This window comes from Ambystoma mexicanum, chromosome 6q, assembly GCF_040938575.1.
Source record: "Ambystoma mexicanum isolate Mex_15411 chromosome 6q, UKY_AmexF1_1, whole genome shotgun sequence".
NCBI lineage: Eukaryota > Metazoa > Chordata > Amphibia > Caudata > Ambystomatidae > Ambystoma > Ambystoma mexicanum.
The window spans coordinates 281,880,761-281,907,883 of record NC_090937.1 but is presented as its reverse complement, the minus strand read 5'-3'; the positions used below and the strand labels follow the sequence as shown (position 1 = coordinate 281,907,883).

The window sequence follows — 27,123 nt, the reverse complement described above, 5'->3', positions numbered from 1 at the left end:
CGTACAATTGTTAAACAATCTCACCTCCTGGCCCTGCTGGTCTTTCATATGTTGTTTTAAAAGCACAGCCGGAAGGGTGGCCATTCATATTTCTGGATCTATTCAAGGCTATTGGGCAAATAGGTAGATTTTTGAAAAGAGGAAATCCAGAGGACTCCCATAATTACCAATTAATGGCATTGCTTGATGTGTCAAGGAAGGTTTTTGCAGCTTTGGTCTTGCGGAATGATCAAAGGGGGATGTTGTCTCAATTTCAATGAGGTTTTCGAAAAAAAAGGCCACAGTACTACACATAATGGTATGGTCTTGATGCAACTAAAGCGAAATATCCTTACAGAACAAAACTCTCCTCTGTACATTGTAAGGGAGGCATGGTATTACAAGTGAAGACAGACACAAGAGATATAATGTTCAAGGGCGTTTATTGAGCAAAAGGGTTGGATAAACTCCTGTCTCACCCTATCTCTAAAGATGGGAGTACGTTAGAGCTTGAGAGGTGGTGTGATGGTAGACCATCAAATAATAAAATAATACAGTCTTAGTTGTGTCAGTAAAAACCAAATGGCCTATCCTAAATAAACCTATTGTCTGCCCTTATACTATTACAATGAAAGGGTGCAGGGGAAAAGGTGTATGCAAAGGAAAAACAGTGTTCTAACAAAGGATCAAGAGGGCTGGGTCAGCTCTCCTCCCCATGTGAGATAGCACAGAGTAAAGCAGCCCCTGTAGACAGGATGACACACTCTGGCTCAGGTTCTCAAAACAAAGGCAGTTCAAAACGTGGATAGAGGCCCGTCTGGCCTTCCACATTAAAGTCTCTCGTTCCAAGCTTTCAAAACACAGTTCAACAAAAGGTTCATGCAGGTCTCCCCCTATCGGGCTCGGACCTCTCAAAGTAAAATCTTCACGTAGGTTTCCCTCAGTCGGGCTCTGACCTTTTAAACACAACACTTGCAGGGGGTGCCTTCCCCAATTTCAATTCACATCATTTAGGGGTTCCCTTCCCCTAATTTATCACACTTCCGGTGTCCCTCAGTTGTGCTCTGACCTTTTCCTGATGTCGAAGACTTTCAAATGTGCGTGGCTTTTACTATAGACCACCGCAGGACCACTTCGACTTTCCCTTCAGCTCCCATTCTTGTGGTATTTTCCCCAGTGTCTCTTGGTCTGGGTAGTTCAATGCCATAAGTACAAATGTTCAACTTTCACCTTTTTGCCCCCCCTTTTCCCAGGGTTCATTTTGATCACTTTGCTTCTTATAGTTTGCTTGTTTGTTTATTTATTTGATAATGCGCACAGAGTCCTTGGGCAGCAGGACGCAACAGTACAAGAAGTCTCAAAGCTTAGTTACAATGCCTACCATAGGCCGGTACATGCATGTAAGTACAGAGTAAATTACAATAAATAATACAGTACAGACAGTTGCCAGGATCAGCAATAGAAAGAGATCTTAACATATGCATAGCAGGATCAGGCTAGGGGGAGGGAGGTTGCATATCGTTAGTATGAAGCCATTTGAGAGCGTTACTTCTAAATCTGGTGTAGGGTAGTGGGCGTCTGAGGTCAAGTGGGAGTGTGTTCCATGATTGTGCGGCTTTGACAGGTAAGCTAGATCCTCCCGCTGTAGTCAGTTTATATCTACAGATTTCAAGCATACATGTGTTAGCAGATCTCGTAGGTCGGGTTGAGGATCTCCTGGTAATTTTTTCAGATAGGTACGGAGGTGCTAGATTACTTAGGCATTTAGAGGTGAGAGATATAGTTTTAAGGAGGATTCTGTCCTTTATCTTTAGCCAGTGGGCCTCTGTCCGGTATTTAGAGATATGCTCTCTGCGTGGGATGTTCAACACTGCTCTTAGGGTGTTATTTTGCAATCTCTGGAGTTTGTCAGTGACAAACTTGTTGGCTCCTGAGTATAGGGTGTTGCAATAGTCTATGATAAGAGCATTGGCCAAGGTGAGACAGCTGGCGCTGGACAGGAATGGTCTGGCAGCTCGGATGAGTTTGCAAGTGTAGGTCGATGTGGAGGAGAGGGAGTTCACTTGCTTTTTAAGGGTGAGAGAGGAGTCCAGGTAGAATCCTAGAGTTTTAACCTCTGGCATAACCTTAATAATATTGTTGTCAATATTAAAGGATGCATAGTTCGGGGTACGTTTTTTTAGTTTATGGTCAGATCCGAGGAGCAAGATTTCAGTTTTATCGTCGTTCAGGCAGAGGCCATGGGTGGCCATCCATGCCTGAATGAGGATGTATATCTTATTCACCAAGGCCAGGTCCGCTTCATAGTTGCCCGAAAGGGGTATGAGGATCTGAGTGTCAGGGGAGTTGCTAGGTCTGGAAAAGACCAGGGGCTAAGCTGATGTCGGAACTGTTGGGACTGGGGGCTAGCTAGTCTTTTGGCTGTAGCTCCTGAGATTCTATCCGGGGCTACAACCAAAAGATCAGGGGCTATAGCCCCCTTACCCCTCCCCCTAGCAACGCCCCTGCTGAGTGTCATCTGCATATTTTGTGTAGGTGACACCCAGTCTGTCCAACTTGTCAAACAATGGCTTGGTGAAAATGTTATACATGGTGGATGAGACACAGGAGCCCTGTGGGACTCCACATGTTATTTGGATAGGATCAGTGCAGGTGGATGTAGAGAAGACTCTCATAGTCCGGTTGGCTAGAAAGGATTGGACCCAGGCTATAGCTTCCCCTGTAAAGTTGGCAGCGAGCTTGAGGGGGTTGCATAAAACTGTGTGATCCACCAAGTCAAAAGCTGCTGACAAGTCCAGTAAAAGTAGCAAAGCTGTTTTTCCACTATCCTTTAACTCCTCAATTTTGTTGCAGTGCCATGGAGGGGGCGGAAGCCCGATTGCCGAAAGCCTAGTAGATGGTTGGCTTCCAAGTAGTCTTGAATTTGGAGGTAGGCTACTCTATTGATAATTTTAAGTAGGAGAGGTACAGTGGTAATGGGCCTATAGTTGGTTGGGATAGATGGATCAAGGGTTTGTTTTTTAAGTAGGGGGAGGACCCAGGATTCTTTCAGGTTGGCCGGTACTGTGTTTGATTTGAAGGAGGAATTAATGAGCTTCGAGATAAACTGGGCTAAATCTCTAGCTGCATCCTTTATTATTTGTGCTGGGCAGCTGTCGCCCTTACAGTTGGATGGCTTCAGGGAGAGGATGACCTTTTCAGTGTCGATAATAGAGATAGTTATGAAGCTACAAGGTGGGATAGTGTTAGGCTCAGTGGTCAATGGGGTTTGTTGATCAGTGGGGGGAGTCCTTTTTATTGGTTATTTTGTGCTGGAGGGTAGAGATTTTATTTGATAGGGCATTTTGTATGTTAGTACACCATATCTTGCCCTTGGGGACAGTGTCGGTTGGTTGAATGGGGGATTCCATTTCCCAGAGGATGGAGAAGAGTTCCTTAGTATTTGATTTGGCATTAGTGATTCTGTCGTTGAATAGATTTTTTGTTTGTGTTGATAATTACTTTCTTGTAGGATTTGGAGAATTGGGTTATTATTATTGTCAGTGGGCGAGTTGCGCCAATTAGCTTGGAGCTTTCTTTTCTGCCTTCTTAGGTCCTTAAATTGGGGTGTGAACCAGGCATTCAGGTGGCTTCTTGCTTGCCTTTGCGTAGTTTGTGTGGCGCAATAGTATCTAGTGCAGACGTCATAGCTTTGTTGAAGGTGTCTACTAAGGTATCTGGGTCAGTATTAGTCTCCAGGCCATTGATAGCAGGCAGGAAGAGGAGGATGAGCTTTGCTGTTGTAATGTCTTTTTAACTTCTAGTAGGGAGTGGTGGTGTCATTCTGATGGTTTGGGACTGAGGAGATCAAGTGTGGCAGTGAAGTTTATTAAGTAGTGGCCCGTCCAAGGTTGAGGGATGATGTCGGTAATGGCAATGTTGCAGTTAAGTTCAGATACCCAGTTGAGGGTTCTACCTTTAGCATGTGTAGGGGTGAGGACTTTTTGGGTAAGCCCATGGTCATTGAGTAAAGCAGTTATAGAGTGGGCATTTTTGTTATCTGGCTCATTAAAGCCAATGTTAAAGTCACCCAGCAGAGTTTGAGAGTGGTTTTGGGTATTGTTGGCAATAAGGCTAGTGAGGTCATCTTCGAAGGTTCCTAAGGGTCCTGGGGGCCTGTAGATCAAATGGATAGTAGGCGTGCGGTTGTTGGAAAGCGACAGTTTTGCTGAGAGTATTTCACCCAATGCGCAGGGAGGTGAGGTACTTAGCCTGATGGGCAGAGTAGTTTTGGAGATGATGGCTAGGCCACCACCTTTGGCCTTAGGTCTGTCTACTCTGTGGATCTGGTAATTGTCAGGTACGGCTAACATCAGAGTAGGTCCTGCTGCCTTGTGGAGCCAGGTCTCTGTTACGGCAAGAAGGTCCATGTTGCCATTGTTTAGAGTGTCTGCATTTCAGTGGCGTGGGCTACCATGGATCTGGCATTAATGAGGGATCCAGTTAATGTCAGGGTACTCTTAGGATTGGGATTGATTACAGGTTTGACTGTATGTTTGTTTTGGCTCGGGTATTTCTTTTTGTGAGAGTGGGTGGGCACCGAGTTCAGGGTGGAAGTTTTCGTTGCCTGAGTTTGCTTAGCCAGGTAATTCTGTATAGTCGGGAGTCCAACGGTCTTGTTTGCGCTATTTCTTTTGGGTTCATATAAGTAAGGTAGTCTCGCCCTAAGTCTCATGTTTCTTTCTATAGGTGGGCATGTGTTATAGGTAGCAGAGGCCATGATTGTAAGGAGGCCAAATGTAAGTAGGAAGGTCTGGGTGTTCGGGTTTCTGCTCATGGTAGTTAGGGTGGTTGTAGGTATAAATTACTTCAATTACTTCGCTAAAGGTTATCTAACTCAGGTGTCCCAATATGGGCTGAATAAGAGATATGCGGGTGGCTAGTTGTATCAGTGGGGTTCACCTAGGATCATAGATCATAGTGTAGGCTAATGGGGCCGTGTAGCAAGTTTACGCAGTTCATTCACTCTATCGCTTCATCATAAAAACATTTCACCTTTCACTGAAACTTTCGAATGGGCTGCTTGCTTTCGCCAGACCACTCTGTTAATCCCTCTCAGTCCCTCTCTTCTTTGTCTCAGTGTTTTTGGAAAAGAGAAGTGATGGGGGATTATGAGAGTTGTCGTTTTTTCGAGTGGTGTTACAAAAAGGAAGAAGAATATTGTCAGAAGAAGGGGAACGATTTTGTCGTGGAATATAAGGTGCTGTATTTTTTCTCATACACCTCCCCTTGATGTGGGTACCTGTTGGAATTGGGGAGGGGGCAACAGGACAGGATTTACAGCAACCTATAAAGGTGGAGGGAGTGTCGGGTAGGAGTATGTCATAAAGGGGGGAATATTGTGTGTCTCCCGAGGGTATTCCTCCAGCAGTCCACAAGGACCACCCCCAGGGTCTGGTTCCAAAGGCGATGGCCGTGCCCTGGCCACTTGAACAAAGAATCCCTGGGGTCTGTAAGTGAGAACGCCCTCAGGTTTCTCACAACATGGTATTTATTGATGTCTAAGCGGCCTTTGACACTGTTAATAGACTCAAACTGTGGGCCAAGCGGAGTACCTATGGCCTGGACACAAGTCTATCCAAATTAGAAATCCCCATCATTTGAATACTGTGGTGCCTCTCCGATTGTCTAGCTCTGGCCAGTTTCTGGAGAGCATTGCCACCAACAGAGGTCTGAATCAAGGCTGCATACTGGCTCTGTGTCCCTTTAATGTACACTAGGCTGATTTAGGCAAAACACTGGATGGTTTTAATAATGATGTCTTGTAAATTGTCTTGCCTTTGCCAATGGTGTAGCCGCGGTTTGTGATCATTTTCAAGGAGGCTTGCAACAAAGTTTGCAAGCACTTCATAAAGATGCTGTAAAACATGATTTAGAAATAAATAAAAGCAAAACAAAGATTATGGTCATTGACAAAATACAACAGAAATGTGGAATGTGTCTGTGGGGGGATCGTGGAAGAATATCAATACTTGGAATTCACAATAAACAATACTGTATCTGAGTAAAGAACTATTCAGATCCTACAGTAAACAGATTCAGGGGTGTTGTGTCTAAAGGGTTTTGCTAAGCAATGTGGTAGTTACGTAGTTACTTTTTATTACCGATCAGGATAGCACGTTGTCAAAAATCGGATTCCAAAGATACAATACAGGCTAGAATTGCAAGGTTATCAGTCAATACTAAATTACATAAAATGAAATAGAACATCTAGAAAAGTATTCTGCAATTACCAAAATGCACTCCAACAGTGGCACTATTGATTGAATTTGAAGTCATTGCACACACTGTAATGAGATTGGAGTTGGAGAATGGCTTGTCCAGAATTTTGCAGTGAAATGTAAAAGGTTTCTGGACATGATTGTTTGTCACTTGGATTTTATACTAGATTATACTAGCAAGAGGACTTTGGTCAAGAAAGAATCCACGTTGTAAATGGCCAGGATTTAAATCAAGCGTCAAATGACAGGAATAGGTGTGTATGTAACTGTATCAGTAACTCAAATTAGCTATCTAATCCGACAAAGTTATCCCCCCTTACTTTGGTGAGCTGGAACTCGCGGGGATTCAAACATTTGCTGAATAACAATGAGAGTGGCCTAAGCAAATTCGACATAATTTTGCTGCAAGAAACCTGGTTAGAAACCTGGTTATTAAGTCCCATACTTTGGTCTGGATATCAAACACACCTGAACCCAGCTAGGAAGCCCATTATAGGCAGACCCACTGCGGGCCTGCTGGTGGCGGTAAAGGATGAACCAGGAACAATGTCACAGATATGGGCTATGCCGAATACTCATATGCTCCTTATTAGGGCGGTGATCAACGACGACACCTACGCAATTTTAAACATATATTGGAATCCAGTAGCTATCACTCCGGAGTGCTTCTTTAGGGACCTGAATTTGATATTTGACATTGTATCTGCGGATGATAAGATTCTGTATTTCATTTTAGCAGGGGATTTGAATATGAACTGCTTGGCAACAAATGGGACACATAAGAGTGAGAAACTGCTACAATGGAACACAATGGTTACTCATAGAAATCTGCAAATGCTGAATGGTGCATTTAACACTGACATGCCCCCCGCACCAACTTGGAAGAGAGGAAACTCTACATCTACAATTGATTATATATATGTAAACTGTGCCTTATGGTCAGCAATGTGCTCCTTTAGTGTGTCCCCGTCTACATTAAGTGACCATAATATGTTGTGTGCTAGTTGGCAGACCAGGGCCAAAATTAAGGTTAGTAACCCAGAGCCAATAGGTGGCGGCTGCATTGTGGTAAATGGTGGCAAGAATCGACTCTGATGGTCAGAGAACGCCTTATGGCACTTCAATCAAATTTTACACGATTCAACTAACTCCACTAATTGGCAATCCTCAGACATAGGATTGACATATAGCAACACAATGCAATTATTTAGCCAACAGAAGGCGGGTCACTCCAAAAAAGTGAGCCACATCCACGTTTTTGACAATTCTATACTCACAAGGAAAAGGGCTTATCGTGCCGAGGTAAGAAGTTTAGGAAGACTTCCTCTCGACATTAGATTGAATCTAACTAAAAAAGCACGTTTGAGTTATAACAACTGGGTCAAAGGACATCGAGCAAATCTTTATCAAAAAGATGGAGCCATTATGTTGTCGACTCTGGCTGATAAAAACATCTCAAAAATGTGGGCAATATTAAATCAAACCACTAATGCCCAACAGTTAGATCTGCAATCCACAGTAGTCGAGGCACATCAGTGGGTAGATCATTTTCAATCTCTATACGCCTTACCTATAAACACGATTTCGACCCCAATTGAACAAAAAGTGATGAGGTTTTGGCTGAACATTGATAAGAAGGAAATTAAACATCTAATTATGACCTCAAGCAACTCACGCGCAGCAGGCCCCGATGGGATTTCTAATGCCCTAATGAAAAAACATCCTGAAGTCTGGAGCTCAATTCTCTACAAGATATTCGCCACAATAAATAAGTATCAGAAATTACCCAAAACTTGGACGGAAGCCGTCACAGTTCCGATCTATAAAAAAGGCGACCGCCAGTTACCAACGAGTTATCGCCCAATCTCATTATTGGACGCTCCGGCGGCAATATTCTGTAGAATAATACTAAAAGAGCTTAATGAGTGGGTAGATCAAAACAGTCTAAGAGACTTATTTCAGTCAGGCTTTGTCAAAGGCATGGGCACAATACCGAACATTTTAGCTCTCTCGATGATTCAATCGGAGCAAGCAGATGGTGGACTCCCCTTATATCTGGGGTTCATTGATTTCAAATCTGCCTTCGACTACATTGACAGAAATATGTTAATAACCAAACTCAGACAACATCGGTGTCCAATTTCTCTCACAAATCTAGTGGCATTACTACACACCTCTACTTCTATGCGAGTTAAATTAAACATGGGAGGAAGACTATCACCTGCCATTCAGACCCACAGAGGAGTGAAGCAGGGTTGTGCTCTTGCCTCTTTCCTATTTAACTTTTATATTCTGGATATAGGCCCTGTTCTAATGAACTGTGTAACAGATGCGCCTCGTATAGGCTCTCAAAGGGTTCCCTATCTTCTATACGCAGATGATCTGGTATTATTATCCTGCACACCTATAGGCCTACAAAACATGTTAAATCAACTAGGTACATATGCAACATCAAACAACCTGGTGATTAACACAGCTAAATCCCAAATATTAGTATGCAAGATCAACTTCACAAAAAAACATCACCTTGAGTGGTCTCTTCAAAACTGTGTATTAACCAAAGTCGTCAAATATAAATATCTTGGAGTTTATATTGAACATAAAAAAACCCTAAGTACTACGACAACTGAAACTAGGGTGAAGTTAAACTCATTGATCTCACAATCGAAAATCATTCTCAGAAGATATGGGAAATTCACAGTGAAGCACATTGTGCAATTTTATAAGGCCAAAGCAATTCCAATTCTGCTATATGGTGTTGAGGCCCTGGTCCCACAAAATCGCAAATTTTGGGATAGCATAGAAGCTAGATATTGGAAAAAAGTTTTAACACTTTCGCCAGGAACACCTTTGGCCATATTGCGACATGAATTGGGTCTGATCTCCCTATATACCCATGTAATATGGAAACAATGCGCTCTTCTCCGAAAAATGTTGGATGGTATGGGGAAACGCAGCCTTCTACATGTATTGGCCCAAAATTTATTAACCTCCAAAACTGGTATGTCGGTGAAGTGGAGAAATCATACGCTAAACGCGATTTCTGATGCCTCAGTAACGATCGAGCTTCTATTGACAAACCCTGATCGCGCCAAAAATAAAATTCATCAAGCAGACTGGATATTCAATATGACAATCTGCTCAAAACTTAAGGATTTTAACCCCGAAGCATTTGGTGTCAAAAGGTATGGGGTAATATCAGAGTACCTACTAAAATATCCATCACCTACATGCCGTCAGAAATATCTAAGATTCAGACTAAATCAGTATGAAACTAACGAGATTCTATATAGAAGGAGAGTAATATCAAAAGATCAAAATTTCTGTCGGCATTGTAATGACAAAGGACAATGTGAAACTTTGCAACATCTTATAACTGAATGCCCCGCCCTATATAACATAAGAGCAAAATGCTTTGGAAACAAAGTGTCGGTCCAGAGTGGTACTAGTCACAGACAGTTATGGAATCTTTTATTTTCTAATCCAAGATTAACAATACAGCTTGCAATTGTGCAATTTCTTAATCAAATATTCCCTGATACGAAGATTGCTTGCACCCATGTGAAGTAAAAGGCTATTTGGTAGTCATAATATCACATATTTTACTGTTTTATGCTGCCCTGTAATGATATGTAATGAGGTACAAAGAATGATTGACTTTCTTTTAATGTTGTAAGTATGGAAATGTAACTACAAAAATGATAATGAGTGTAAATATTTGAAAAGTTGGTTTACCAGCTAAAACAAATAATAATAAAAAAAAAAAAAAAAGAAAGAATCCACTTTGTCAAGCATAAAATGATCACTAGTGGAACATATTAAAATAGGCCTAGGTTTCATGGAAACAGGTGAATATACCCAGAGGTTTCCAAATACACACCTACATCGAGTAATTATGCTGTTTCGTATTAATGGACTTGTCTGCTTTGATCGTCTAGGAGCAAAAAGGGGAGTTACCAAGGAAAACAGGTCATGTCACTTTTGTAAACAAACACAGCAGAATGAAAACTGGAAAAACCTGTATATAAAATGCAACACTTTAATTGATGTCTGGTATGGATTTTTAAAAATATTTGTGCATGGGGCCGAGAAACTTAATAGGGATTGTTTTGGTTACTGATACTGAGTCGTCAAATTTCTACGATTTTAGCAGTGTTTTTTTATTGGGAAAATTTGGAGAAGAAGTTAAATTGAATTAAGTAATATGAGTGACTTGAAGAATTGCTTTTAAATCATTTTACAAGTTAGGAGCATTGTAAAGTATTGAATGTTACTATTTATGTGTTAATATCTGTGTATTGAATGGGTTGTTTTCAATTTACAAATGATTACAAAGTATGCATGGACGCTTGTATGTAAATCAAATCACACAACAGAAAATACTAATAAGAAAATGTTCAAGAGCCATGATATCATTAGTGGCAAGGATTGAGAGGTGGCGTGCTGTTGCCCTGATGAGACATTTCTCTTGTTAATTGTGGAGAGTAAATGTATGTTCTGTGGTGGAGCTCATTGTGGACGGACATGGTTGCAGTGGATGTCACCCACCAAACGCGTGGCTTCGATACACAAGACAAGCTTCCTACCTCTTTCCTATCAGCCATTCCAGTGTTGGTCCATCCAGGATGCGTGGGCGACTAGGCATGGGTTCCAGTCCACACAGCAAGTGGGGTGTGTTGGGCCTGGAATAGGAGGACATACGTGACCCTCGACTAACAGCTCAGGAATAAGGGTTCAACGTGTTTTTATACAAAAGAAGGAGGGCCTTTCATTTCTCTAACAGGAACACAGTACTTTTTTATTTTTCCAGAATTTTGAAATAGTGAGCCAGTTAAATGTGTGTATACAAACTTTTGACACACCAACAAGAACCCCATATATCATATGAAATGCATTTTAACAGCTTGCACGAAAGAATTGCATTCTTAGAAGATCAGCTTTCCTGGTGACAACATTGTTAAAAAAAACACCATTCATACTACAAAAATCAAATCTCATTCACACAAAAAGTCAAGCGTTCTTCAAAATGCGCATTTACAACATAATAAAACAGAGAACAAGCACATTTTGTCAAAAACAAATATGAAAGGGTTCCTAATTTTCCCACCAATATATCTGTTGTAAGTTATTTTTCATACAATGTTTTCGTCTGGGTTTTCTATTTGTGACGGCCAATCAAACCAAATGTACCCCAGAATTGAATACTTGCTTATAAACCTTTCAAATACGTTTCTTAAGGTATATGGAGTTTTTGTTGTTGTGTTGAAAGTTTGCGTGTACACACAAACACACAACCACACCTATACTAAATTGACTCACACTGAATACTCTGGAAACCTTTTTCCTAAAATATATAGGAGTTCTAAGTGCCTTGTGCACAGTGGTCGAAGTGTACGAAAAGAAGTAGTTGAACTATGCTCCCAGCTGGCCTGCTCCCCTGCTCACAAACCTCATTGCCACACCCCCTCCGACACACAATCCAAGCCAGAATGTTCACTGCTGTGCACTGAAATGCAAGCTTCAACTTCTTCCTACACTTTTATTTTAAAACTAAACCATTCCAGGACGGTTTCTTTTTAAAATAAAAGTATAGGAACGGTGAAACTTAAAAATAAAAAGTATAGGAGCACCGCTCCCGACCGCTCCCGCCCACTTCGACCTCTGCTTGTGCAGGAGGGACAAGTGACAACAGAGAAAGGGGGGACATCTGGTGAGCTGTGGGAAAGGGCTCACACACGTTTTATGTTTGGGGTTATGGAATGTGCTTTTACATGTATGTTGACTGTTTTGCGTCCGGCACGCCCGAAATTGCCTACCAGCACACCTGAGGTAGCCCCTTGTATCAAGAGGTGAGGCTTTACTTTAGCAGAATGTTCTTTCACATGTTTGTTGACTATGTCCTACCGGCAGACCCGAGCTAGCCCCGTTCCACGAGGTGAGGCTTTACCGGATTGTGCTTTCACGTGTATGTTGACTATTTTGCCGACTCTTGCAGACGAATGTAGCCCCCCATACCATGAGTTGAGGCTTTACCGAAATGTGCACTCATGATCTACTGTATGCTGTAACTCCTATGCTTGGCCCTACACATGTGGACTGTGCTACTGCATTTGTACCGTAACCATGTAACTAGCGCCTAGATGCCTCTGGGTTTTGTGCAGTGCAATGAATGTAAAAATAAATAAATAAATAGTTGTGTGGATGCCAAAGTACCCGAAAGGCCACAGGCGGCGTTGTTGCTTGAAGGGTTAAGGTATGGCTGTATAACACCTTACAGTGGTCTGAAACCTAGGGCTCTCCAGACGTTTTAGACTACAACTTCCAACACCCCATAACAGCTAAATCAATGGTGAGGAATCATGGACGCCATAGCCCAAAACATTTGAAGAGACGCATTTTGCAGACCTCTCTCTTATAAGGATAACGAATGTGCGCCCTGATACAATAGCAAGTACATTGAAAAAAGGAGGGGAGGGAGGCGAGTGCATCCTTTTCTGGCCAGGCGCACAAGTACAGAGTTGGTCATCACCTCTATCTGGCTTCTTTCCAAGAAGACAGCAGATTTCTGCTCATCTAACACCTGTCATGGTTGGAACGGGGTCAAAGGGGAAAGGATTGGGGCTTTGAAAACAACTTTTTTCTTTTTTAAAAATGAAGCTCACTTTTTAAAATTAAAAAATGTCCTTTTTATGTGGTACAAAACTATGAAGGACTGATCCTGTCCAAATCTCATACCGAAGCATTGTAGGCTATGAATAACTTTCCAACTAGAGGTTTGGCGACCATAACACGGCATAGCCCTATCCTTCCACAATTGCTTTGACACTGCTCATTTATTTAGTGGCATCTTCTGAATCCGAAATTCCCATGCCCCCTATTACCGTATGGATAACAATTCAACTTCTGGATACTCGCTTGTGAGTAGCAATGTTTCCCAGCTGTCAACGCCACCTTTGCTCTAGAAAAATGTCATATTGGAGACTGACAAAATGGCCAATGTGCAATACTTCCCCGAGGTCTAGCATTTTTCTCTTGCAAGATGATACCGCGTGGCACCAGAGCCCTAGTCCTAATGATATAGTTATATTAATTTGTAAGATTATCCTCTACCGTAAAGCCAAGCCGTATTGGTGGATTGATTTTTTATTTCTATCGCGCTCGTACACAAGTGATTCAGAGCACGACAACGCAAAGGAGGGGAACAGGGGGGAGCAAAACAATGATCTTACTAGGCCCAGTGACATTGAGAATGCGCAAGTGCATGGTGGGGGGAAGTACAGAGTAAAGGAGAAACAGATAAATAATAATAAATAAATAATAAAGGCAACAAACAGTGGTAGTGCATCCAGCAAGTGGCAAGTGCTGGGTTGTAGGCAGCAGACAGGGTCGGTCTGATAAGTGCAGGAAAAAAAAAGGGCGAGGGACTGTATGGGTACAGAATACAGACCGCAGTGCAATGGGTGGCTCAGAGGCAGTGTGGGAGGGAGTCAGGGTGAGCAGGTACCTGGCCCGGAGGACATAGGATGGCCAGGTGCACGGTGCCAAGAGAGACAGGGGACAGGGGGGTGAAGGCAGAAGCAAAGAAGAAGGTCTTGAGGTCCTTCCGGAACCAGAGATGGTTCTCCTCAAGTTTTAGAGTGGCAGGGAGGCTGTTCCAGATGGAGGCCCCAGCCAATGACAGAGATCTACCCACAGCTCGTTTCTTGGAAAAACGACTGACTCTGAGAGAGTTAGAGGTAGAGGAGTGAAGAGCTTGAGAGGGGGGGGTATTTGCGGAGGGATAGCTGAAGGTATTTTGGACCCAGGCCCCAGAAAGCCTTGTGGACAATGCAGAGGGTTTTGAATGTAATCCTTGCATCCACTGGGAGCCAATGGAGAGATTTCATAGCTGGAGAGATACGATCCCAGGGCTTGAGGCCAAGAACAAGTCTTGCAGTCCTTTTCTGGATTAGTTGCAGAGCGCGGAGAGTAGAGGCAGGTAGATTTAGAAGGAGACTGTTATAATAGTCCAACCTAGAGAGAACCAGAACTTGGGAGACAGTGAGCTTCTGGGGTAAGGAAAGGAAAGGCAGAGTACCTCTGAGGAGGTGCAGTAGGAAGTTTGACTTTTTAGAGACAGTAGAGATGTGGGCGGAGAAGGAAAGTGTGGAGTCAAAGATGACCCGGAGGTTCTTAGCCTCGCAGGTGGGGGTAGGAGGAGGGCCAAGGGAGGCCGGCCAGAGAGTGAGGGGAAAGGATGGTGAAGGTGTGCCGATAAGGAGGATCTCCGTCTTGCTGGCATTCAGACAAAGATCATTGGCGGCTCACCAATCCTGAATGGCAGTTAGGCATTCAGAGATCAGAGAGGAAGAGGAGGTGGCTGAGAGCAGCCTGAAAATGAGTTGAGTGACGTCAGCGTAGCACTGGACATTTTAACAGAACATGGCATTGCGGAGGGCGAGACTTGCCAGGTATTGGTTGAAAAGCCAGGGTGATATATTAGACCCCTGAGGAACACCACAGGTAGAGAGGGAGATAGATGATAGGAAGGACCCAAGTTGGACCTGGGAGGGTTGATCAGAGCAGATATTCATGGATATTCAGGAGAGCAGTTTCCGTGCTTTAGACAGATCTGAAACCAGACTGGTGGTCATGGAGAGAGCCAACAGAATCGGAGTGAACGTTGAGCTGAGAGATGGCCAGTTTTTCCAGGAGTTTACCAAGAAAGGGAGTAATGGAAATTGGGCGATAGTTAGCGGGGCAAGAAGGGTCGGCTGTGGGCTTCTTGAGAAGAGGATGCACAAGAGAGTGCTTCAGAGGGGAGGGGAAGGATCCTGAGGCAAAGGAGAGGTTCCAAAAATCGGCAAGGGCTAGAGCAAGGGTATCAACATGGTCCTTGATTGTTTTAGAGGAACAGGGATGAACCTGTTTTGATGAGGCTTTCATAGATGGGACTTGTCTAGCGACCTCATCAGGGGAAAAAAGAGGAAAGGATGAGAAAGAGGGTAGGGTGGTGGTTGAAGGAGGGTTAGCAGGCACAGAATGAGAGTATTGGGAAGGATGGCAGTGGAATTCAATGACGCAAGAACTGCACCATCTCTAATGTGACGTATCTTGAGTGGCATGGGCAAATGACATATCAAATGTCAGTGGCAGCACTAACTCAAACAAAACATTCCCTCTAGCACTCAAGAACCTGTCTCCATTGAAAGGACTGCCATGTCAGTGCAAGTGCATTCTTATGGCTTGACATAAATAATCCATCCCAGTGACCCTCTCAAAAAGTCTCCATTGAATGACTATTGATCTTTTGTCTTTTTGGAAACATCAACAATAATCAAAAGTTAATATACACATGTATGCCTAAAACATCAGAAAAATACACAATAGCAATACTACACCAAGAATTTTAAAATGTACATACACTTAAACTATTGGTCCTAAAATACACTATACAAAAGTTACAAGAACATCCAAAATGCATAATTAACATTTGATCCAATTATATAGGATGACCAGATTTTTTAAATAAAACCAGGACCTGCCATAGACATAGATGTAGTACTACAGTAAGCACAAACAGGACTCCGATAAAACGGTAGTCCTACTTTTATGTTCCTGGCTTGTTTCGACAGGTGGGGCGGGGGCAGTGTTAACACGCACACTCCTCTCATTGGAGGAGAGCAGCCATGGAGGCGAAGGAGAAGGAAATGGGGCGAGAAAAGCCTTCACCCGAAGGAAGAGTTGCGCTAGACGCCCGATTTTGGGATTTATGAATTGGTTCCCGGCAAAAACTGGGACCGTAGCCACCCACCCTTCCAATCCCGGGACAGAGTTTATTAAATTAAAAACTCTTGGGACCCTAGGACAGAGGGCGATTTCCCGGGACTGGACCGGGAAACCTGTTAAAACCAGGAGGTCTGCTGGTCACCCTATTCAATACCAATTTACTTACTCATCTTTAACACAATGGGGTCACTACGAGTTGGGCGGCATTCCGGCAGAAATTCTGCCCGAATACTGTCCAACAGATGTACTGTTACCGCCACTTGGTCCGGATTACAAGTGGTGGTGGAGTAAGTACCCATTTTTTAAGTCTACTGGACTCTATGGGTCATTTTTGGTAGAATGACTGGGGTGGAAAATCTGCTGCGGTAGTTCCACCAAAACTTGGCGAAAGCTGGCAGATTTACCTCCAGCTCATGGCTGGAGGTGAATCCTCCAACTTTCTGCCAAACTTGTAGTTGGGCGGTGCGATAATGCAGCGGTAATGGCATTACCGCTTCATTTTTACTGCACTGCCCCACACGTAATGAGGCCCATATGTGTCTGTAACCATGTTCTATCCTGCAATGCGCAGTTACAAAAATATGTACGGTTGGGTTACCGAACTAGACCTGCTCCGGTGGTGGAGCAATTTATCACTGATTCTGTTCCACAATTGTAGCTAGGACAAAGGCACTGATGTGGGGGTTTAGCCAACCACAACTCCACATGTGAACCCAGTGCCAACTGGCAGGTCTGGAACTTTCTTTAATGGGCCCTACACATAGGTGAAACATTTGCCAGAAATGGCTTGACATTACAATGGTTCTTTGTCTCAAAATAAAGCATTGCCACCTTGCCCATAGCAGCCGTTTCCACCAATGACTTACAGCTTAGGTCGTTTTGTACCCTCCCGAATCCAAGCAGATGTGCTGCTTGTAATAGAACAGGTAACTGATCGTACCACCGTGGGGGTGGAGGGGTCACGTTGTGATCTTTTGGACATTCCTCATTGTTTGTTTGTTTATTTTTATAGCGCACCTGGCCCAGGGGTATCTGGGCGCTTATTATAAAGATTACAGTTACAGGTGAGTAGCAAATAAATGATACATGACAAGTACAAAATAACAAAGTGTACAGATATACAGAAGTAGCAGTCACATAGGTGAATACAACATACAGGTGATCCATACACAATTCATATGATCTACGGAGGTGACATAGTATGAGCAGATTAGGTTTGTTTTTGTTAAGTAGCCATGAGATGGCAAGACTTCTGAATTCATCGAATGATTGGGTGGATTTGATGTTCTGCGGGAGTGTGTTCCATAGTTGGGCAGCGAGAACTGGGAAACTAGTTCCGCCAGCCCTTTTAAGGTTGTATCTGGGCACCACAAGACAGGAGGTGTTGGAGGATCTAGTCGTTCTGACCAATAGCTTTTTGGTGAATTTGTCAGTAATATAAGGCGGGGCGCGATGGTTCAGGGCTTTATGGGTAAGGCACAGGGTATTTAGGTACATTTTTTCTTGTATGGACAACCATTTGCAGAATTTTCTAGTAGCTGAGATGTGCTTATTTTTTTGTATGTTTAATGCCGCTCTAAGTGCATTGTATTGCAGAATCTGCAGCTTGTTTATTATAGATTTGTTGGCACCTAAGTATAGGCCGTTTCAGTAATCCAACTTGGATTGTATAAGTGCTCTGGCCAGTGTGAGGCAGCTGTTGGAGGACAGTAATGGTCTACAAGCTCTGCTCAATTTGCCTGTGTAGGCGGTGGCTGAGGCAGTCATGTTGACCTATTTAGTGAGGTTGCAATTAGCATCAAGGTAAAACCCTAGGGTTTTTACATCTTTGGCTATGGTTATATTGTTTCCATCTATGAGGATACTCGTATAGGTGGGACTGAGTTTTAATAGGTTGTTTGGTGAGCCGACTAGGAGCAGCTGGGTCTTATCATCATTCAGGCAGAGGTCATGAGTGGCCATCCATGCCTGAATGATGGTGTAGACTTCATTGATACGGGAGACATCGATGTCATAGGTCCCAGATAGAGGTAGGAGTATCTGGGTGTCATCTGCATAATTAGTGTAGTTGACACCCAGATGATCCAGTTTGTCGAATAAGGGCTTTGTAAAGATGTCAAAAAGTGGGTGATACGCATGAGCCTCGTGGGCCTCTGCAGGTAAGAGAATTATGGGCCACAGCCCAAGTTTCAAGTTTTCTTGATACTTGGCAGCACTTACACCTTGGAAAATTGCAGGCCTGCGTCAAAGTACAGAGAGACCACCTATTTTGGAATGGTACCCATAGCGGCCAAGTTTCCCAGTTACATGCAGAATCTTAGAGCCAGTCCTGTTTTGTTTTCGCACTGCATGCTGGGACTTGCAATGGGAAACAGGAAACTACAAGTTCCAGCTTGCAATTGGAGGCAAAAAGCAGGACTGGCTCAAGGTGTCACGCATGGAACTGAGAAACTTGGCAGGGATGGGTACCCCTTGGAACTCCTTCCTCCAGAAAATAACATCATTATTATGCACCCGCCAAGGTTGTCGGTTCGGGCTCAGTGCACATAGGCAGTGTTGCACTTATCCACATATCAAACTTAGCCTAATGGTGCACCAGGTTGTCATTTTGGATGGGCTCAGGTGTTGGTTGGCAGAAGGTGGAGGTTGCTTTTACGAATGTTAATTTTGTCAATACATTGCTTTATGACATTTGCTATACCAACTTTGGGCTATTTGGTTCATGTAGTAGCTTGCAGCTGGTTTGACTGCCTGAACGAGAGCCCTACACCTGGTAGCAGCTGATGCTATGACTGTTGAATAGAAGGGTAGCTTTAGGGTGCCGATGAGTCCCCGGCAGGAACTTAGGATTTTTAGCATGCAGAGATCTTTAGTGTCACACAATTTTCACCAATGCTTTTCCTTTCTGCAGATTTCACATTTGCTGTCTTTAAGCGGCTGTGTGTACTATAGTGCCAGACTGTGTTTTTTGTGTGTATGTGTGCCAATTAGCAATTTTACCATCTGTTTGAATGCTGCCGACAGTGTGTCAACATCATCTGCCATGGGATGGATACTGTCAGGATCTGGAGAGTTTAGCAAGAGCTTTTTGGGGAACCATCTTGAAGGAGGGGCATGGTAGCCTTGTGGTTTTGCCCCAGTGGTTGGAAATGTATGTGAGATTTGAATGAGTATGGTGGCATGCTCTGTTTAATATAGTAGGCAAGGGTGTTGACATGAGATGCAGGGGAAGCTAAGAACACCAGGCCAAGTGTGTTGCCCTTATTGTGTTTAACGTCTCCAAGATGTGTGATACAGAAGGAGACCATAAGGTTCAAGAATGCATGCTTGATTTCTTTGGTGGCCTGACTACCGGGCAAGTTTGAAGTCCCCCAAGAAAATGTGGAGCAAGTTGGTGAATTAAGCCAATGTGATAAGCCCCTTGTGAGAAACCTAAAGGCATCCTCACTTCTACTCCCCATGAATCCTCTCCTCAGGTGGCCATGGAAAGGCCATCACTTTTGGATCCCGACCCTGTGGGCGGATATGCAAGGGAGGATCACCTGGGTGGAGGGAACTTGGAGAGTGGTGAGAGGGTGTCCTTTGATGAGACATGGTATCCCCCTTTCTCTGGTCAAAGTGAATCCAACATTCCCCTACCTTAGGCTATTGTCAACCTTTGACTATTATTCTGACCAAAATGCCTCACAGTCTTTTTCCTTAAGACTGGGATGAGGAGGAAGTGACTGCGAGTTATACACACTTCCCTACCTTCACACGACTTTGGTACTGTGACGAGGAGAGGGCTGTGGAGGAGTTCAACTACAACAGACAGGCATGTCCCACAAACAAGTTTCACCAAGGTAAGGCAATTAATGTAGAGGACTTACACCTGCAGCCTGTTAACAAGCCCCAGGTGTATAAGAGTGGGAATGTGAGACTGTAGGGGGAGAAGGAGCTGGTGAAGATGCAGCGTGTGAAGCAGAAGCGGGCTGGAGAGGAGGAACCGGCTGGGGGAAAGCCGGGATAAGTAGGAGCATAAGGGAGATGACGGGGCCACGACTGGCCATGAGAGGGTCCAGGCTCCTGCAGTCCCTCCTCCCCGGTGCCCACGACAGAGGATGCGGGGCACTGAAGCCTCCAAGGTGCTGCCAGCCGCTACAAGAGTGATTCTCACCAGAGCCTGCAGTGGAAGACCGGGCTGTAAACTGCCTAGGACAGCGAGCATAGCTGGGCATTCCACAGGAAGACGGAATGCAGAAAAGTGAAGTGAGAAGCCTGCAGGAGTGAACGCTTACCGGTGAGAGCAGAAAGGGAAACACTCATACTGATGAGCTCCGGGGCTGGGAAACCGAGGTACTTGAATACCGAACAAACTGAATCTTTTGCACATGCTACGGAAGGTCAAATGGGATGACTATGAATAGCAAACAAGTTACAGAACAAAAGAAATACTTTTGAGGAATGCAAAGATCATTTTTGAATACCGAACTAATTGAAAGATACGATAAATATGTTTACAAAGCCAATGAAGTATTTTTGAAGGATACAAAGAGCCTTATTGAATACCGAATTAACTAAAAGATATATTGAGTATGTTTTAAATGAAGTGGAGGCAAAGCAAAGCCAGTGATGAACCATTATGAACATGTATAAATGAAGTGGAAACAAAGCAAATCCAGTGATGAAAAAGTATGAGCATTTCTGAGTGAAGTTAAAGCAAGGGGGTGAGAAGGATTAAACCCTCACTGAGCGAACTGTCTGAGATACAAATTGTTGCTAACTCAAAAGACTGCCATGAGGAATGTGCACTATGTGTTGATTCAAGAGTCCACAGTACTACGGAATGAAAGAGGACGAAATGTTGTCCAAATGCTTAAAGAATACAGAAGTACAGCAAAGTGCATTGGGTTATCGGATGCGTGACCTGTAATGGGTGGACTGTGTGGTCCAACAATTACGCCTGGACCGAGTAACCCCTACTTTACAAGAGCCAAGGAAAGCATGGCTATCGGTTGTGTGACCTGTGAAGGGAGGACAGTGTGGTACGACAACTGCGCCTAGACTGAGTGACCCACCGGGAATGAACAAGGAGTTGAACTGTGTTGAACTCTTGGGGAAGGGAACTCCAAGGTCTTTGTGGAACTATTTTGAACTTGGAAAAAGGGAAGCTGAGAGAGAGCGAAAGAGCTAGAAGAAGCTCAGAGCTTTACTTTTTAACACTATTTTGTTGACACAGACTTTTCATTTGAACTTACATTAACTATCCCCAGTTTTCTTTAGGTAGGGAAATCGCACCTTAGCATAGGGAAAGATAGGCCTTTCTGCATACTGACATATAAAGAAAATAAAGCTTTCCTAAGAAATGTGAATCTATTGTCTGTGTCTTACTTCATGATATCTTCACACCCAAAGCAAGTTCCATTCTTGGTGGGTCATTGGGTGAGGTGGACAGTGGTAGTTTTGGTTGGTGATAGCTAGAGGTTTCAGGTTAGGATGTCCATTGATTCCAGGTTAATGCGTTCCTGCAAGGAGCATGAACAGGTTGTTTTCGGTGGCCACTGTGATTACATCACCAGTCTTTGCCGCCCAGTCTATTAACTGAAAGCTGTATTCAGCGGGAGCAAGGGCATCCATCATGTAAAAGGTAGATGGGAATAAGTCCGTTTTCTGTGATGAAGATTGCATCCAGATGGTGTATGGTCCATCATGTTTGCTATGTGGAGACAGCAGAGTAGGCATTGATATACATGAAGTTGTGAGAAATAAGAGAGCGTGAGGGTGGTTTTTGGTGACAAGCGGGATGTGTAAAGGGTTGCAAAGATTTTTGTTACGGGAATTTGCCCTACGGTCGGTTACATACATGGTGAGGGCTGCAATGGGAGTATGGATGGCAGAGTAAAGTTACACAAGACTCATGGTCAGTATCTAACGGTGGTGGGCTAGGGTTTATGAGGTTTGGCTCATTCCAGGTCCTGATAGGTCAAAACAGAAGAAGCTCTTTTCCTCTGCCCTTTGCTTTGAGCGCCCCACAAGGGATGACCTAGGCGAGAGGTGATTAAACAAGGGAGGGAGGGGACAAGGCAGGCAGAGGGAGGCGAGGGGGGCAAACAAGTAGGAAATAAAAGACAAACAAATGGAGGAAAACTAGCCATACACAAACGAGGGTGGCTGGCCGAGGGGTAGGCAGAGGAGTAAGGGAACTGCAGGGAAGGAAAAAAGCAGGGAAAGGGAGAACAAATAGCCCAGTAGAAACAAGTGTGGGATGGGGTGGGGCAAGAAGAAGGAGGCAGGAGAAGCTATATAAACGGGGGTGAGAGGGTGCGGGTGAGGCACTGTAAGACAGGAGGAACATACAGAGGTGGAAAAAGAAGAAGGTGCCGCAGCAAGTCTGGGGTCACCCTGTATCCCAGAGCTGGCTTAGGATGCCCCTTCAGAGTTTTCAGCAGCAATCTGCTGGTGCCATCAGCCTCGGCAATGTATTCGAATGCTGATTTATGTATTCTGCTGGGCAAGCATACACATTTCAGCAGGGTACATCGTGCAGTATGCTTTGTTATTTTCCCATCGTGGTAGGCTCAGGTCTGTAAATGGCTCCCTTGCATTCTTGACCCTGGTGATAAAGTCCATGTTATATGGAACTGTGGGAACCATGATAAGAGAGGTCTCCTTTCTCTCTGGCCTTTTGCAGAATTCCATCCTTGTCCCTGAAGTTTAGGATACAAACAATGAAGGGCCACAGATGTTGTTCTGGGACCATCTTTGAGCACCAAGGCCATGGGCGACGGGGCCCTGCTGCACGCCCTTTGACGCAAACACATCCAGATTATCATGGCTGCCCTGCTTGCCCTCATTTTCCCCCATGGTTGGAAGGCTGTCTATCATGTCTCTGTGAAGGATTGCCATGTTACTGCTGTCTATTGCTAGTGTAGTATTCTAATGGAGTCTCCAGTGACTATGGGGTGTGGCACACACTCCAAGCCAGTGGTACTCTGTTTATGGCACAGGCGCTGTGGCAGGGATCTACTCATCATGTGCTGGGGTGTATGCAGGCTCTTGTCTTTTTTTCTATTTCATTTTTTTCTTATATCTTGATCTCATCTTATTTTTGTTTTTGGTCACCCCTTAAAAGATTTGGAGCAAATGTCTCCAAAGTGGTATGTGAAGTCTCTGGGTGCTAGAGCGTCCAAGTCCCAGACACGGCAGGAAGGGAGACACCTCACCCATCCACCCAGCTTCCCTACGCTCATGTCATGTCCTCAAGCCACTGGTCTTGTCAACCCTTGAAGTGATCATTTTAAGAGAGGGAACAGGTACTCCACGCTAACGCTGGTCTCCCCACATCACCCTTGCAACTGTTGCAGCATTTTTCTGCTTGCCCGGAGCTTGGCAACAGCCTATGTCACCTTAAAAGTGCCTGGGCAAGCAGACCTGGCCCTTCATTGACCAGAGCTACACTGATGAGGCCCAGCGAGCCAGAAACATGTGTGGGGATGCTTGTGGTCTCATACAGAAGGGATGTGACCTAGCAGTTCAGGCTGGTCTGCCCCTTTTTGGGTGGGAACAAGCATGATTTGCATATGGTATTTGTCCTTTTGTAATGGCTTGGCAGGCGAAGAACGATGGTTTGGAGGGTTGTCAAGAGCAATCCCAGAGTTTAAGATTAATTATAAACCTTTCAGCCATGATATGATATGACATTTATAACGCGCCTATACACAAGTTTTTCAAGGCGCGACGAGGCAAAGGAACAGATAGATGACAGAGACAATGATCTTACTAGGCCAGGTGACATTGAAATCGTGCAAGTGCAGCGGAAGGGGGAAGAGGAAAAGTGCGAGGGGGAGTGGAAGGGGCAGTGCAGTATATGGGATCGACAGTAAAAATAAATAGAATAAATAAAAATAAATAAAAAGTGAGGCCAGCTGGTGGCAAGTGCGTGGGTAAGTGCAGACATCAGGTGTCAAGTGCTGGTGGGGGACTGTAGGGATACAGAAAACAGTCCCCAAGTGCGGGGGTTGCCAGGGAGGCAGTGCAGGTGTGCAACTGGTGGGGGAGGGGACCTGGGCCCAAGATCAGAGGGAAGCCAGGTGACCAGGGCAGTTTCAGTCAGGAGTTCAGCAGGGTAGAGGAGGAGAGAAAGCAGAAGCAAAGAGGAAGGTTTTGAGATGCTTCCGGAACCAGAGATGGTTCTCCGCGAGTTTCAGGGAGGCATGGAGGTATTTCCAGAGGGAGGCCCCAGCCGAAGAAAGAGATCTACCACCAACTCATTGCTTGGAGAAGCGACTGACCCTGAGGGAGTTGGAGGTGGATGAGCGAAGTGCTTGAGAAGGAAGATATTTAGGAAGAGAGAGTTGAAGGTATTGAGGCCCCAACCCCCAGAAGACCTTGTGGACAATGCAGAAGGTTTTGAACTCAATTGCAGCCACTGGGAGCCAGTGTAGAGACTGCAGTACTGGAGAGATATGATCCCTGGGCTTGAGGCCAAGGACAAGTCTCTCAGTTCTGTTCTGGATGAGTTGCAAAGGGCGGGGAGTAGAAGCAGGCAGATTTAGAAAGAGGCTGTTGCAGTAGTCCAGCCTAGAGAGAACCAGAGCTCTGGAGACATTGAGCTTCTGGGGGAAGGAGAGGAAAGAAAAAGTACCTCTGAGGAGGTGCAGCTGGTAGTGTGACTTCTTAGAGACGTCAGAGGTGTGAGGAGAGAAGGAGAGTGTGGAGTTGAAGATGACCCCGAGATTTTTAGCCTCACAGGTGGGAGCAGGAAGGGGGCCAGGAGAGGCCAGCCAGAGAGTGACAGTAAAGGAGGGAGTAGGTGCGCCGATGAGAAGAATCTCGGTCTTACTGGCATTGAGGCAGAGATAATTGGCGGCACAGCACTTCTGCATAGCAGACAGACGGTCGAAGATGAGGGAAGGAGAAGTAGTGGCGGAAGGGAGCCTGAAAATGAGTTCAGTGTCATCCACATAGCACTGAAAGTTGGGGCAGAGAGTGGCAATGCAGTGGGAAAGAAGTGCCAGGTATTGGTTGAACAGCCAGGGAGAGAGTTTAGACCCCTGGGGAACACCACAGGTAGAGATAGAGATAGAGGAGAGGAAGGACCGAAGTTGGACCTGGGAGGGTCGATCAGAGAGGAAAGAGGTCAGCCAAGCCTGGTCCTGATCAGTGATACCCAGGTTATCACGGAGGCGGTTGAGCAGAATGGCATGGTTGACTATGTCAAAGGCAGAAGAGAGATCAAGTAAGATGAGGACACAGGGGGTGTTGGAATCAAGGTTGGAGAGCAGGTCTTCACGGATGTTCAGGAGAGCAGTTTCCGTGCTTCTGGCAGCTCTGAAGCCAGACTGATGGTCATGGGGACAACCAAAAGATTCAGTGTGATGATTAAGCTGGGAGATGGCCAGCTTTTCCAGGAGTTTGCCGAGGAAAGGAGTGATGGAGATTCTGCGATAGTTAGCCGGGCAGGACGGGTCGGCACAGGGTTTCTTAAGGAGAGGGTGTACAAGGGGTGCTTCAGGGGGGAAGGAAGACTCCAGTGGCAAAGGAGTGGTTGCAGAAGTCATCCAGACCAGGGGCCAAGGTGTCAATGGGGTCTTGATGGTTTTGGAGGAACAGGGGTGAACCTGTTTTGGAAAGACTTTCATAGATCGGACTTGTCTAGAAACCTCATCTGGGGAGAACAGGGGAAAGGCAGAGAAGGAGGAAGGAGGGGTGGTCTAAGAGGGGCCAGAGGAAGAGCAGGGAGTAGAGGGGGCAGGGGAGAGGAAGAGAGAGAGGACAGGATGTCCATCACCTCTTTTGTTTTGCTGGCCCTTCAGTCATCCCTTCTGCATAAAATAATCACCATTAAATTAAGGGGTAATAAACAGCAATAAACAGCACTTGGAATCATGGGTAATCTCCACTCGATAAAATGGGATATTGTTACAAAACCTTCTGCTTCCACCTCACAGTAAGAGCTAAAATGTTTCTGAAAACAATTTTCAGTAGCTTTGCCCATCCAATATCAGCAAATATATCCGATTTAAGAAACGTGTGTAATATTCACCTATTGTCATTGAACAAAAAACAGAATTTCAAAAAAGTCCAGCATACACCATGGGCTGTTAAAGTTGTGAGTCATCTGGGGCAATGATGGGGACTAAGTAAAGCATGAGAGGTGCTAGGACTGGTGGTCCTCTAGGGCGATCACTTCATATGAATGTACACAAAACAGAACGGCATCAGGGCACACTGTGCTGCAGGCACTCGGCTCACTGCTCTGCGTAAACCCTTGATGTACATACTGTGTTCAACATATGCCGATATTTTCTGAATAAAACTAGTGCTGTGTATGTTTACGGTAGCTAAATGGACAAAAGGCAACACGTCAGCATTATGCAAAACGCTAACACTGAAACTATTGCTCTTATGGCTACTAACACTATTATTATATTTATGTATTTAGATTTGTATAGCACACTGCAGCCCGCAGGCATCGAAGCGCTGTAAGATGAGCTTAAGAGGGCTTGACTCAGGGTTACAGAAAAAGCCGCCCAACATAATTAGACTTAGTGCATGGAACAGTGCAAGGTACATGGTTACAAATACAGAAATAGTGGCACAACACATTACTTATATAGTAATAATAATGATAATGATAATAATAATATTACAAAGAATGGACCATTGCTCTCTAGAAATTGAATCCCAAATGAGTTGTGAATTTGTTAAAGATACATAAATGACAGATTGCTGTTAAATGTAAGAAGTTCTAGTGGCATCATTATTAAGTCCAAGAAACCTGTTTTTATTTTTTATGTTGCATGGCTTAATTTGCTGTAGTACACTTATGTAGTTCAGAAATGAAAATGTTTGTGGAGCAACAGTAAGTAGAATAGTACACTGACTGGGAGAGTGCAGCAAAATGAACTGACTCTTTCGGTGTTAGACTTAGTTGATGGGATTCTGACGGCTAATACAGAGGTGTTCTTCCTTTTTGATTTTCTGTTTTAAAACATGTCCTGCTGCAGCAGTAAAGCATCTGGGAAGCCGTTCGCAGCCTTGGGTTCAATGCTTCGAGGTGCTACCGATGAGGTATTATCAATAGATGGGTTGTAGGGTTAATGCCTCTCTACGTTCTTGCACTAGTGTTTTGTTG

General features: G+C 44.5%; 1 protein-coding gene across 4 annotated transcripts in view; it reads right to left on the bottom strand.

The window, feature by feature from the left end:
* Positions 1 to 27,123, bottom strand: part of HACD4 (3-hydroxyacyl-CoA dehydratase 4) — a 335,173-nt gene that overhangs the window by 299,653 nt on the left and 8,397 nt on the right. For 2 of the 4 annotated variants that reach the window (XM_069630757.1, XM_069630756.1), the window contains exon 2: positions 10,826 to 10,921. The exons of the other annotated variants lie outside the window; for them this stretch is intronic. In XM_069630757.1, coding sequence (XP_069486858.1) covers positions 10,826 to 10,884 — 59 coding nt within the window. In that variant the 5' untranslated portion in view covers positions 10,885 to 10,921. The remainder of the gene's footprint in view (positions 1 to 10,825; positions 10,922 to 27,123) is intronic. 4 annotated transcript variants of the gene reach the window in all.